The sequence below is a fragment of the Aptenodytes forsteri genome, unplaced genomic scaffold (genome assembly GCF_000699145.1).
Source record: "Aptenodytes forsteri isolate BGI_AS27 unplaced genomic scaffold, ASM69914v1 Scaffold14, whole genome shotgun sequence".
Classification (NCBI taxonomy): Eukaryota; Metazoa; Chordata; class Aves; order Sphenisciformes; family Spheniscidae; genus Aptenodytes; species Aptenodytes forsteri.
In genome coordinates, this window is record NW_008794457.1 from 1,323,290 (window position 1) to 1,336,755 (window position 13,466).

At 54.2% G+C, this 13,466-nt stretch overlaps 1 protein-coding gene across 1 annotated transcript in view; it reads left to right on the top strand.

The window, feature by feature from the left end:
* The window catches only part of AARS (alanyl-tRNA synthetase), a 17,217-nt gene continuing 3,751 nt past the window's right edge, over positions 1 to 13,466 (top strand). The window contains exons 1-17 of the mRNA XM_009290775.1: positions 1 to 207; positions 826 to 1,014; positions 2,675 to 2,820; positions 3,925 to 4,116; positions 4,560 to 4,704; positions 5,780 to 5,925; positions 6,499 to 6,607; positions 6,705 to 6,855; positions 7,246 to 7,370; positions 8,023 to 8,167; positions 8,826 to 9,004; positions 9,544 to 9,657; positions 10,407 to 10,613; positions 11,268 to 11,452; positions 11,900 to 12,008; positions 12,774 to 12,887; positions 13,147 to 13,266. Coding sequence (XP_009289050.1) covers positions 64 to 207; positions 826 to 1,014; positions 2,675 to 2,820; positions 3,925 to 4,116; positions 4,560 to 4,704; positions 5,780 to 5,925; positions 6,499 to 6,607; positions 6,705 to 6,855; positions 7,246 to 7,370; positions 8,023 to 8,167; positions 8,826 to 9,004; positions 9,544 to 9,657; positions 10,407 to 10,613; positions 11,268 to 11,452; positions 11,900 to 12,008; positions 12,774 to 12,887; positions 13,147 to 13,266 — 2,520 coding nt within the window. The 5' untranslated portion in view covers positions 1 to 63. The remainder of the gene's footprint in view (positions 208 to 825; positions 1,015 to 2,674; positions 2,821 to 3,924; positions 4,117 to 4,559; positions 4,705 to 5,779; positions 5,926 to 6,498; positions 6,608 to 6,704; positions 6,856 to 7,245; positions 7,371 to 8,022; positions 8,168 to 8,825; positions 9,005 to 9,543; positions 9,658 to 10,406; positions 10,614 to 11,267; positions 11,453 to 11,899; positions 12,009 to 12,773; positions 12,888 to 13,146; positions 13,267 to 13,466) is intronic.

Genomic DNA, 13,466 nt, shown 5'->3' on the forward strand with positions numbered 1-13,466 from the left:
GCACCAAGGCCTTGCCGCTTTCCCTTCCGCTTGCTTTGGACAGCTGTGACTTGCAGCTTCAAGATGGAAGCTACGCTAACAGCTAGCCAGATCCGGCAACGGTTTATTGACTTCTTCAAGGAAAACAAGCATACCTATGTGCACTCGTCTTCTACAATCCCCCTGGATGACCCCACGCTGCTCTTTGCTAATGCTGGTATGAATCAGGTAGGATTCCTACTGTGGTCTTGTGAACACTAAACCTGTGAAGGTGTTTGCAGAGCTGTTTGTGTGGAAAATTACTGTTGTTCTCTCCATCTTCCTTCTGGTCACAAAGAGGTGGTTGGTGTGTCTGCTGGAGTCCTCTGCGCTCTGGCAAAATTGGCAAGAGCACTGGGAGAGGTTCCTGTGTCTGCTGGGCTGACTGTGCAGCGATGGGAGCACTGCCAGTCTCCCTTGACCCTTTGTACCACAGCTAGTCCTGGCACAAATGACTAACAGTGTCTTTAAAGAGTGGTTGGGGCTGGGCTGCTGAAAGGGCTCTGCTGGAGATCGGCACGCAGTTTTCACTGACTTTTTTTTCTGGTCAGCTGGGAATCTGGTTACTTCCAGTCCCTTTGGAAGTCCTGGGGTAGGCTTCAGGAACACCTGTGTGTGTGTGAGCGCTAAGTTACAGGCAGCGCTGCAGCCTCCTCTCACGCAGGAGACAGCAGGCTTGTCGTTTCTGAAAGCTGCCTCGGGTATGTCCAGGCTAGTGGTATCGTGACGTAGATAATGCTGTTGCTTGCAACATTTGAAAACAGGCTTTTAGTGCTTTTCTTGGTTGCCCTTTTTTCTTTCCACCAGTTCAAACCCATCTTCCTCAATACTATTGACCCCTCGCACCCGCTCGCTAAACTGAACAGAGCTACCAACACTCAGAAGTGCATCCGAGCAGGGGGCAAGCACAATGACCTGGACGACGTCGGGAAAGATGTCTACCACCACACCTTCTTCGAGATGTTGGGGTCCTGGTCCTTTGGGGATTATTTCAAGGTAAAATAGGTTAGGTGCAGCTCTGAATCTCTTGCACAAAGTTACCCGTCTCTATGAACTCAGCAGAGCAATTGCCAAGAGGAAGGAGAATATCTTGGCGTAGAGTGGTTCCTAAGGTACGTGTGGCTCCTTTGGAGTAAACGAGCTTGGAAGCTGCCTGGACCCTGCAGAATGTTTTGAGATTAATTACTTAAGGTTTACAAAGCTGATTATATTAACTCTGCCAGTTTGGAGTCTTCAGGCAGAGGTTTTAGTGGCTGTCCTGGAGCTGTGGGGAGTTGCATGTGCTGTGCAACTATGATGGACCTCAAACAGGAGTGATTATAAAATAACAACATCCTTTCCCAAGCGTCTTGCTAGCGTAGGGTTCGTATTCGCAAAGGTGATGTTAAGAATGCAGCATAACAGCAGAATTCAGAGGCTTTTTTGGGGCAGCGAACATGCTAGGAGTTAACTTGGCTGCATCTGGAAAGCCATATGAGATGTTTCTTGTGCCCTGTTCACTGCATGTACTGGTTTGCCTGTTTCTTATGCCAAAAGTCTGAAAGTTTTTGGCTGTTTCTTTGTAGAGAGCTGCTGATACCTACAGCAGCCAGTTCTCTGCATGTGCAGGTGCTGCACGTTGAAGAGAAACTCTGTTTGCATTCACTTGCTGACCTCATAGAATCATAGAATCATTGAGGTTGGAAAAGACCTCCAAGATCATCGAGTCCAACCGTCAACCCAACACCACCATGTCCACTAAACCACGTCCCTAAGTGCCTCATCTATTCGTCTTTTAAATACCTCCAGGGATGGGGACTCAACCACTTCCTGGGCAGCCTGTTCCAATGTTTAACCACTCTTTCAGTAAAGACATTTTTCCTCACATCCAATCTAAACCTCCCCTGGCGCAACTTGAGGCCATTTCCTCTCGTCCTATCGCTTGTTACTTGGGAGAAGAGACCGACCCCCCCCTCGCTACAACCTCCTTTCAGGGAGTTGTAGAGAGCGATGAGGTCTCCCCTCAGCCTCCTTTTCTCCAGGCTAAACAACCCCAGTTCCCTCAGCCGCTCCTCATAACACTTGTTCTCCAGACCCCTCACCAGCCTCGTTGCCCTTCTCTGGACACGCTCCAGCACCTCGACGCCCTTCTTGTAGTGAGGGGCCCAAAACTGAACACAGTATTTGAGGTGCGGCCTCACCAGGGCCGAGTACAGGGGCACAATCACTTCCCTACTCCTGCTGGCCACACCATTTCTGATACAGGCCAGGATGCCATTGGCCTTCTTGGCCACCTGGGCACGCTGCTGGCTCATGTTCAGCCGGCTGTCGACCAACACCCCCAGGTCCTTTTCCGCCAGGCAGCTTTCCAGCCACTCTTCCCCAAGCCTGTAGTGCTGCATGGGGTTGTTGTGGCCGAAGTGCAGGACCCGGCACTTGGCCTTGTTGAACCTCATACAGTTGGCCTGGGCCCATCGATCCAGCCTGTCCAGGTCCCTCTGCAGAGCCTTCCTACCCTCGAGCAGATCAACACTCCCGCCCAACTTGGTGTCATCTGCAAACTGACTGAGGGTGCACTTGATCCCCTCATCCAGATCATCGATAAAGATATTGAACAAGACCGGCCCCAAAACTGAGCCCTGGGGAACACCGCTCGTGACCATCTTTCCTTCTGCAGGAACTTGCTTGTAAACTGGCACTGGACCTTCTCACCAAGGAGTTCGGCATCCCTGCTGAAAGACTCTACGTCACTTACTTTGGTGGAAATGAGGTTGCGGGACTGCAACCAGACCTGGAGTGCAAGCAGATATGGTTGAATTTGGGGTAAGGCCTTTAATTGAGGAAGGTGCATGTTTTGATGAGCAATAGTCATTCAGAGAAAGATGGCATGTGTTACGTGGCAGAGCACATATAACAGGAGGTTTTAACAAAATTGAAGTGTCACAAATAATGTTTGCAGGGTGGAGGAGCTGCAAAGCCAAAGGGAAGTACTGGTATTAGATAGAAGAGACTGAGAGCTTTCGTTTCAAAATCTCTTGTGTAAGCTTAAGAACGTAAGAAGTGCCCTGCTGGGTCAGATCAATGATCTGTCCAGCCCAGCGTGCTGCTTCTGACAGCAGTTGAGAAGATGCTGTTCAGGGGAAGCGGGCACGCCTGACTGTGACCTGCACTCTGTTTTCCTCCTCCTCCTCCTCCCCTCCCAGCATCCACAGTCACTGGATTAGTTCGTTAGAGGGTGATCCATCTATTCCTTAGCCTCTGTTTGGGGCCCTGCTCCTTCACAGTATGTCTGATTCTGTTTTGAACCTGTTGGATTTCTCTAAATCTCAATCGTAGTCTCCCACCCAGCCTTGTCCTCTCCAAATTGAAGAGTCCTACTCTTTTCTGTACTCTCTTTGTAAGGCAGATGTTCTACCCCCAGGTGGTTTTAGTTGCCCTCCTCTATACCTTTGCTACTTCTGCCTCACCCTCCTTGAGATGAGGAAGCAAGAACCGCACTCAACACTGTAAGCTGTGGGTGGGACAAAGCTTGACGTAGCAGTGAAATGATGCCTTTGGTCTTGTGGCTGTAGCCTCCTCTGAAACCTGCCACTGACCCCGTGACACACCTCTACGCTGTGGGGCCAAACCTGCCTCGCGTGTGTTGAAGTCAGAGATCCGCCTGTCTTCTTGCTGGTGGCTTTGCTGAGGTGTTATGTAGGCCTCTGCCTCCATCTGGGGCCAGTGCCAGGTGCTGATGCTCGCCTGATCCTCCTCAGCAGGGAACCTGGGTGGTAGGATCTTTTATTCGTCTGGCTCAGGACCCTGACGATTTGCCTGCTCATCCAGGGAATTAATGAGCTGAGATTTCTCTGGTATGGTCCTTGGCTGGGGGAATTCTTGCCTTGCTGTAACTCTCTGTTGTTCAAGAAGAGTTTCTTGTTACAGGCTGGCTGAGGGCAGGATTCTGCCTGGCAATATGAAGGATAACTTCTGGGAAATGGGAGACACAGGCCCCTGTGGCCCTTGCAGCGAGATCCACTATGACCGGATCGGGGACAGAGACGCTTCGCACCTGGTCAATCAGGATGACCCCAACGTCCTGGAGATCTGGAACCTGGTGTTCATACAGTTCAACAGGTGAGCGAGACCTGCTTCCCTCCCCAGGCTGCTCCAAGCTCGGCGTGGGGGGGTTGCTTGGACTGCGCACTGTTTTAACTGCCCCTGGCTTGCTCGCCATTCCCTCTTATCCAGGAGCTGTGCACTTTGTGATGCTCTGTCCCCTGACCCACCTGTACAGAAGAGGTTGGTCACACTGGCTTTGGGGACAGACTGGAAGTATTTTCTCAGTTCATCTGCCAGGAGTTCAGTAGGGAATAAGTGCCATCCCGCTCTGGGTCTAAGTTGTCATCGAGGGTCTTGTTAACTGTATTTTATCAAAGTTGTCCTTTGTGTGGCTTGTCTACGGGCCTGTGTCATAAATCTGATGGAACAAAATCTTGTGAAAATGAGGAGAGAGAGGGGGGTTGCCCCTGCAGAGCCTCCATCCATAACAGCTCATCTTTCTTTCTGTGGCTGGGCAGGGAAGCTGATGGGACACTGAAACCTCTTCCTAAGAAAAGTATTGATACTGGGATGGGCCTGGAGAGGCTGGTCTCTGTGCTGCAGAACAAGATGTCCAACTATGACACCGACCTTTTCCTTCCTTACTTTGAAGCCATCCAAAAGGTACGAACTGGGGAGTCTGGGTCTGGGCCTGACCCAGCTGCGTCCATTCCCTGAATCCCTGGGGAGATGCGTGGGGCTGGTCGGACAGGGCGGTTACGTCTGCACGTCTCTGCTTTCCCAGCTGCTGTGAGCTCCGCGGGTTTGTACTTTGCTGAGGGTAGGAACACAGGCTGGCACAGTAATTGCTGCCATGGGGCGTGTTTCTGGGGGAAAACATGGGACAATGAGCGGTACAGCTTTCCCAGGTGTTTCCTGTGAACTGTCCCGATGGCACGCTCCTTGGTTCTCTCCGAGTGGGAGATGCTCTGCTGTCCCATATGGCCAAGGGCCATCTTTTTGCCGTGTGGTAGAGAGCATGTGGTGCTGCTGACCCAGAATCAATAGTTTGTCCTTCAGTCTACCACCTGGAACATGTTGCTCTGTAGAAGATCCCCTGAGAGAAGAGGTCTTTGCCATAAACCATGACAGTCACTTGCAGAACCAGTGTGCTGTTGCTGCACGTCTTCCTGGCTGGGGGCCGTGTTACCAGTGCTGGGAACTCTGTGTGCAAGTCCAAGCTTTTTTTTTTTTCTCCGTGGAAGGGGCAGAGCTTCCTGGCTGCAGATCATGTTGGAAAAAAATGCAGGGAAAAGAGCCCAGGCTCCTGCTGCCTCTGAGAGGGATGAGGTGCAGAGCTCCAGAGTTGGAATTAGAGGGCTGCCTTTCTTCGATGTTAAAGCCACCGGCTGGACACAGCCCACGTGTCCTTGTCTGCCTTCCTGCAGTGTGCTGGGAGCCTGGCTGTAGGGGCTGTGCCCATGGTGACAGGCTTACACCACGTGCAAGCACTGCTTTGTTATAGTGTTTTCTTTGTCTTGGGTATAAAAACACCCTAAAAGGGGGAAGCTGGGACCCCCTCCCACATGACAGAGTTTGAAGTTTCTTGGCTGGGCAGGTTATGCCAGGCCGGAGTCTGTGACTGCGGGCAGTGGGATGGGGCTGGCTTCTGAGACGCTTCCCTGTTGTTCTGCCACGTTGCCGCTCCCTGCTGTCCGTAATCGTCCCCTTTGCCCACTGCCTTCTCCTCTCTGCACAGGGCACGGGTGTCAGGCCGTACATGGGGCAGGTTGGTGCTGAGGACACCGACGGTATAGACATGGCCTACCGCGTGCTGGCTGACCATGCACGGACCATCACGCTGGCCCTTTCTGATGGGGGCAGACCTGACAACACTGGCAGAGGGTAAGAAGGGAGCTGCCGCGATGCTGCCACTCCCATGCTGTTCAGCACGTCTTCCCTGAGGGGTCTGGGATCTCACGGGTCTCTGGGATGTGTTTGAATCCATCGTTAAAGCAGTGGATAGCAGAGTGTTCGCTCAGTATATCTGATGCTTGAATCCCTGTAGCAAGGTCCACCCAGAAGGCCAAGACACACAGGTCTGAGGGTTCTTGTGAATACCAGCCCTGCTGTGTCAGCCCCCAAAAAGGATCACTGTGGGCAGACAGGCAGAAAACCCTGCTTGATGCTGCTGTCAAAAAAAACCCAATGACGTTTGGGCCGGGGGGCTGTGCTGTGAGTGCCGCTGGACTCAGAGGACCGACTCTTAAGCATACCATGCGTCTGGGTCATGGAGCTGGGGCCTGGCACCTCACCTCTGGCTTGCTGCCGGTGTGAGCAGCTACTTGAGAGAAAATGTGGGGAGAGAACCCTGTGCTCTTGGTCCTGGGAGGGGGTGCTGGCGGGTGGGTGCTGGTGCATCCCCTGAGAACAGCTCAGAGGTGTAACTTTTGCATGAGGGGCTCTGCTATTCCCTAGGTATGTGCTGAGGCGGATTCTCCGACGGGCTGTGCGCTACTCCCACGAGAAGCTTAATGCCCCCAAGGGTTTCTTTGCTACTCTGGTTGATGTGGTGGTGCAGTCACTGGTAAGTTCTTCCCCCGCTCCACTGTATCTGCTGAAGACTTCCTCTGCTGACGTGTGCGGATCTCCATGCTGAAGGACTAATCCTCTTGGATCTGCAGGGAGATGCCTTTCCTGAGCTGAAGAAGGACCCAGATATGGTGAAGGACATTATCAATGAAGAAGAGGATCAGTTCCTGAAAACACTAAGCAGAGGACGTCGCATCCTGGACAGGAAGATCCAGAGTCTGGGAGACAGTAAAACCATCCCTGGTAAGGCTGTGACTTCTGTCTGGATGCACCAAAAGGCATTTATCATCTGGGACCAAGTTAGGGCTCAGCTGGGCTGGGAACTGAGAGATAGTGGAAGGCGTGAGGGCATAGAGTTGGAGTCAAAAGATCGTTGCTCAGAGCTGGGCCACCCCTCTCTCCTCTGGCCTGCGTTCACTTGCTCAGGTTTCTAAGCTGCCTAGACACAACATGATAGTGTGATCTCTGTGCTGTCAATGAGGAGCCTTTTTGATATGTTCATGTTCAGCAGACCTGTTCCCTGTCCTGCCATAGCGCCGAGCCAGTCGGGTGGGACAGAGCCGGTTGGGGAGCAGGGAAAGGAGCGGTGTCTCACGGTGCAGGAGTGCCGACTGCTCTGCTTTTTCTCCGAAGGTGATACTGCCTGGCTGCTGTATGACACCTACGGTTTTCCTGCGGATCTCACTGGGCTGATTGCAGAGGAGAAGGGCCTTGTTGTGGACATGGAGGGCTTTGAAGAAGAGCGGAAAAATGCACAGGTAGATAACAGCTCCAGGGGGAGCTGGTCTGAGAGTGGGCAGGGAGGATTCCCTTCCTTGTAGTTCGCAGTCATGAGTCTGGTCCTTTCTTACCGGGTCTGCTCACACCCCGTGTGCCCCAGTGCCCTGTGGGAAGAACCAGGGCACGGCACTGCAGTTGTTGTGGGACATGTCTTTTCTGTGCAGCTGGGGCTGGTTTTGCTCACTAACACTGTGAGGCCCAGGACCTCAAGCTCAGCCTTCAGACAGAGTTGGTGGAGTGCTGGGAGCACCTCCCCACTGTCCTGTTCTGGATAGGGAAGTTCGGGACTTCCCTGTCTGAGGAGCAGTGTCCAAGCAGGCCTGCAGCTTGGGTGCCTCTCCCAACAGTTTGCTGCTGCAGCAGCAGAGAGTGGCATCGACCGGCTGGCTGGGTACTTGCCTTGCCCTTGCTGGGCTCAGGCCTGCCTCGTCTGCCCGCTGGTAGCGCTGGAACAGCCTGCTCTGAAGTCAGAAAAGATGGGAGCACTCCAGCTGCTGGCACACGGCTTCCCAGAGCAAAGCTCTGAACCAAGGAGCATTCAGGGATGCGAGTGAGCTGTGCAACTAGGCTGGCGTGCACGGGCCAGTGCTGAGGTGGGTCTTCTCAAACTTTGGTGCTTGTCGTTGGCAGCTCAAATCCCAAGGGAAGGGTGCCGGAGGGGAGGACCTCCTCATGCTGGACATCTATGCCATCGAAGAGCTGAGGGCCCGAGGGCTGGAGGTGACTGACGACTCTCCAAAATACAGCTATGCTTCAGATCAGAGCGGTGCCTACGGTATGAAAAAAACCTTCTCAGAATCATCCTCTGCTGCCAAACCTTTCCTGGCATGTACCTCAACAAGATCCCCTCTGGCCTCACCTTTCCTGGGACATGGAGGCGGGAGTGGAAACGTGCGCAGGTTAATAGCCTGCTTGTAACAAATTGAGCAGGGAAAGAGAAGGGCAGACTCTTCAAGGGCTGCTGTACTCTTCAGGCCTGTTGCTGCCAACTTAAGGGAATTCCTGTTCCCTGCAGCTTCACGTCTCCACACTCCTGTTTGTATTTCCTAGCTGCTCCTTTGCCAGTGCCGCAGGAGACTGCAGTTTCTGCTTGGTCTGAGGGTTAGAGGGTCCTTGGCCCACTTGCTCTGGCTCTTGCTGCTAATTCTTCAATTTGTTGGAGATTCAGGAGGCCCCAGGCTCGTAGCAGCACACATGGCTGACTTTTACTGCATAGGTGTGGAAGGAGGTGACAGTCCTGCCTTGGAGAGCACTGAACGAAATTCCCTCTTATCCAACTAACTGTCACCCTAGTTCTTTCTCCTTACCCCCTGCAAATGTAGCTGCCATGAGCTCCTGCAATAGCTGGGAGGTGTTGCTATGAAGTTCTGCTCCCATGTGGTGTCTACAAAGTTCCCCTGTTTTACTGACACTGCCTGTCGTCCCGGTGACAGATTTTGGGAGCCTCGTGGCCACAGTGAAAGCCATCCGCAGGGAGAAGAAGTTTGTGGAGGAAGTGTCCACTGGCCAGGAGTGTGGGATAGTGCTGGATCGGACCTGCTTCTACGCCGAGCAGGGAGGGCAGATCTATGACGAGGGCTACATGGTCAAGGACGATGACGGCAGGGAGGATGTGAGTGGGCCTGAGAGCCTTTCGCTAGGCTCAGTCTGACCTGGGGCCTGGGCATGTGCGTGCAGAGAAGAAGGGGCCAAAGCAAACTCCAGCAATTTCCTGTCCATGGCAGGTGTCAGGCATTGCACAGGTTTCCTTTTCGGGGGGTGCAGCGCGGCACTGATGTGCTGGAGTTTTGTTCCCCTTGCTTCTTGGGGAACTGTGCTGCAGCGACAGGCTGTCACCAGAATGTGGGTGCCTGCGGTGGTGGCGCTGGGATTGCCGTGCGGAAGGACAGAGCTTTCGAGCCATGATGGGGAGCTGAGGTGGGGAGCTCTTTCAGCTCTGCTGTGCCCCATAACCATGCCCCACCTTCATTCTCTTCTCTGCTTTGCGGCCCTGTGTGCTGTGCCTGGGGACACTCAGCTTTCTCCTATCACACGCACCAGTCCGGCTCTCAGCTGAGACCTTTCCAGCTGCAGCTCAGACCTCTGGCTGGACCGTCTGTCTCCCCCTGGCCTCTCGCCCCGCTCACTGGGTGCGTTTCCCTCTTTGTACAGAAAACAGAATTCACGGTGAAGAACGTGCAGGTCCGAGGAGGCTACGTGCTTCACATAGGAACTCTATATGGAAGCTTGAAAGTAGGAGATCAGGTCCACCTGTCTATTGATGAGGTGAGTTAAGACATGGTATAACAGATGGCCTCATCTCTCTTCCCTGGATTTTGCCTCCTTTGTTTCCATTGGTGCCACTTGGGTGGCCTGGAGTTTGGGGCCTGCTCTCCCTCTGGCACACGATGCAGGCAAGCAGTGTGGCCCTTCCAGTCTGGCTGACTCGAGGCCTCTCCTTCCTGGCACCTGGCTTTCTCTTGCCAGGAGGCAGATAACGCCCTGCTGGCTCAGAGCCACGCTCAGGGGGTTTTGCCGACCAGCAGCAGAAACACGTTTTGGGTCATGGTGGAGCAGGTATGGTGCTCCGCTGCGTTGTGGATGACAGTGGGGCTGTTGGCCCCACTCCAGACATTGCTCCAGCAGGCTCAGCCTGCTGAGTGAGTGCTGGGTTGAGCCTAGTCTGCAGAATGCATTTCCCTTCCCTATAGAGGCGGCACCTTTGGAGCAAGAGTGAAGGCTCCCATCTTGCAGCGCTTCTCGCTGTTGAGTGTCTGTGACCTGCTCTGTCCTTGGCCTCTCTGCAGGTAGACCTAACAAGGGGACTGCCAGGGAAAAGCCATGCACAAATTTGGTGGGGAATGTCCTGCTCCCTTAGCTGAGGCTCCAAGGCAGCAAATGTGCTAAGTTGTTTCTGGTCTCCTGAGCTGGTTTTGGTTTCTGTTGGAGAAGCGTGTCAACCTCCACTTCTGCTGCTAGAGGTGATCTTGGCTCCGCAGTGCAGGACCCCATCTAACAGTGACTTCCTCCATCAGACTAGGCGGAGGCCAGTCATGAGCAACCACACGGCCACCCACATCCTCAACTTCGCCCTGCGCTCAGTGTTGGGGGAAGCTGACCAGAGAGGGTCGCTGGTCGCACCGGACAGGCTGCGGTTCGACTTCACAGCCAAGGGAGCCTTGTCTACCCAGGAAATCAAGAAAGTCGAAGGGATCGCCAACCAGATGATTGAGGAGGCAAAGGTGGGTATGGCTGACGGGTTGGAAATACTCAGGGGAAAAAAAAAAACTCGAGTCAAGTTTTTGGATGATCTGGGGTGGTGGATGTTTGGCCCAGCAGGAGTCTTCTGAGCTGCTGATGCGGTGCTGTGCGCAGATTGGCATCACCTCAGAGGATTTTGAGTGGGAAAACTCCATGTAGGCTGCTCTGTTCGTTGGTACCGAGCCCTCTCTAGGGTTGGAGTGGTTCCCTGCCTGCTCTAGTGTCACATTAGCTACAAGAGCCAAGAAGTTTGGCAGAGTAGGCCTGGTTGGATTTACAGTGTAAACCCAGACCCTCCAGTGATGTGTCCTCAACGGCGAGAGAGTTACTCTGTCTGGTGCCAACCCTGTGTCAGAACAGACCCTGCAGGACCCTGTGCTCTGCTCAGGAGTCTGTGGTTAGAAACCATTTGAGTGTACAGGAGCACGGTGGGTCTGAGCAGGCAGTGGTATCGGGAATTTTGAAGATGGGGCATCTGTCAATGACTTTAGGATCCCTGCAGCTCAACAAACCCCAGCACAGGTGAGGTACGTAACTTCCCTTTTAGGGGAAGTCAGGATTCCCTGGGAACGCAGGCCCTCAGTCACAGCTGACAGGACCAGCTCTTACCTGCGTCCCTTTCCTGTCCTCTGCAGACTGTGTACGCCAAGGACTGCCCTCTCGCAGCAGCCAAAGCTATCCAAGGACTGCGGGCAGTTTTTGATGAGACCTACCCTGATCCTGTCCGTGTGGTCTCGATCGGCATCCCTGTGGAGGAGCTGCTGGCTGACCCCTCTGGCCCCGCGGGCTCCATCACTTCTATTGAGTTCTGCGGAGGGACGTGAGTATCTGGAGAGGCCGGGGAAGGCAGCAGTGTGGCTGAAAAAGAGTCCCTGGGGAGCCTGAGCTCTGTTGTGAGTGCCGTGGGCGTATGCTGGGCATGGCCAGGGCAAAGCTGGAGGTGGTGGTGATGATGTGCCTTTGCATTCCCAGTCTGGAGTCAAGCCGCGTTTCAAATCAGCCTTTGCAGGCAGGGAAACTGCCTTTATGCTGTCCCTGCCCACACGCATAGTCTCTGACAGTGCTGGGAACATAGCCCTTGCCACCCTTTCCTCGCTCGTTTGCTTTTAGTGGCTTTTAGTGGCTAGGCTGGGTTTTCTGCCTGTCCCCAGGCTTGCTGCGTCTCCCTGGCAGGGTGGTTTTCTTGTTTCCGTGCTGATCCCTGCTGAGATGAGAGGTGGACTTCTAACTCTCGCTTGTTGTGGGTCTTTCTGGGTTCTTTCCAAAGGCACTTGCAGAACTCCAGCCATGCTGGCCCCTTTGTGATTGTTTCAGAAGAAGCGATTGCTAAAGGCATCCGGAGGATAGTTGCAGTCACCGGGGCCGAAGCTCGGAAGGTAAGGGGAGGCAGGAGAGATCCTCTGTGAAATCCCACATATTAACCCTGTGCCAAGGTTCCTTTTGTTCCAATTTGCTCGATATCCCTGTTGGGATGCTCAGCACAAGGGAGAATTGGCGTGAGTGTCTGAGGAACTCGTGGAGAAGGATGCTGCTGTTAGCGAAAGCTGTGCTAGAGGCCCCTGGCTGTGCTACAGCCAGAGGAGAGGCCTGGGAGGGAAGGGGGGAAAGTCTCAGCTGCAGAGACTTAGTCTCAGCAAAAAAAAAACAAACCACCAGTCTCAGCTGTTGTGTTAGTGTGGCAGAAAGGCCTGGGGTGGGTCCGCGAGGTGGCTGCGGGGTTAGCTCGGGGTGCTTTGCAGAATGGGCTGCAGACCGAGAGCCCTCAGAAGCTGGCAAGATTGGCAGGAGGGTTGTGCGGTCTGGGAATCCAGTCCTCTGCTGCGGGAGGCAGGTGACTTTGGTCCTGGGCTAGCCTGGGCTGGGGCTTCCTAGAGTGGGAGAAGGGGCTTGGTGAGGAGATGGTTTTCTCTTTTTGGAGGATCTCAGCATTTCTTCTGGCAAAGAAGAGTCTGGGGGCCTGTCTGCCAGCATCACACCCTGGTTCTGGTCAAGTGCTGCCTGCTTTGGCTCCGCTGCTTCCCAAGGAGTTACTGAACTCCATCCTGGGGCTGCAGTGTTCTTCACCCCTTCTCATGGTGGTGGCCAAGAGCCCAGCCTGCTAAATCTCCCTGCATGACTTAACTTGGATTGTATTCTGCTAGGCCCTCAGGAAAGTCGACAGCCTCAGGAAACTGTTGTCAGCCCTGGAGGCCAAGGTGAAGGTCCAGACCGCCCCCAACAAGGATGTGCAGAAGGAGATCACGGATCTCAGTGAGGTGAGGATGGTAGCAGTGCTCTGCCTTCCCAAAGTGAATGGGAGCTTGATTGCCTGCACTGGGTGGTTTTAATGAGGCTCAAGTTCAGCTTCCTGCTGAACAGAGGTCCCAGCCCTGCGGGTGCTGCAGCCAGCACCTCATGCCTGAGTTGTTGGGCACTGGGAGAGGAGGGGAGGTTCATGAGCGTGGTGGAGCATCCCCTGCCTCCTGCCATGGTCACCGGTACCTCTGACCCTCTCTACCCACTCCTGTTTTGCAGACGCTGGCCACTGCTGTTATCCCACAGTGGCAGAAAGATGAACTGAGAGAGGCTGTTAAAGCACTGAAGAAAGTTATGGATGACCTGGACCGAGCAAGCAAAGCCGACATCCAGAAACGAGTGAGCCCTGGGCGGGAATAAAGGGCAGAGTGGGGGGGCTGTGGGGGGCTGCGGGGGGCTCCGCTTGTGTCCAGTGTGGAAGGGAGCAGAGCTGTGGGGATGCCCCTCGCTCTGTTCAGCCTTCCAGCCTCTCCTGCTCCCTCCCAGGGCACGTCCACGCCTGTTCCCTGGGGCGATGCGCTGGCAGCGGGGCTTGGAAG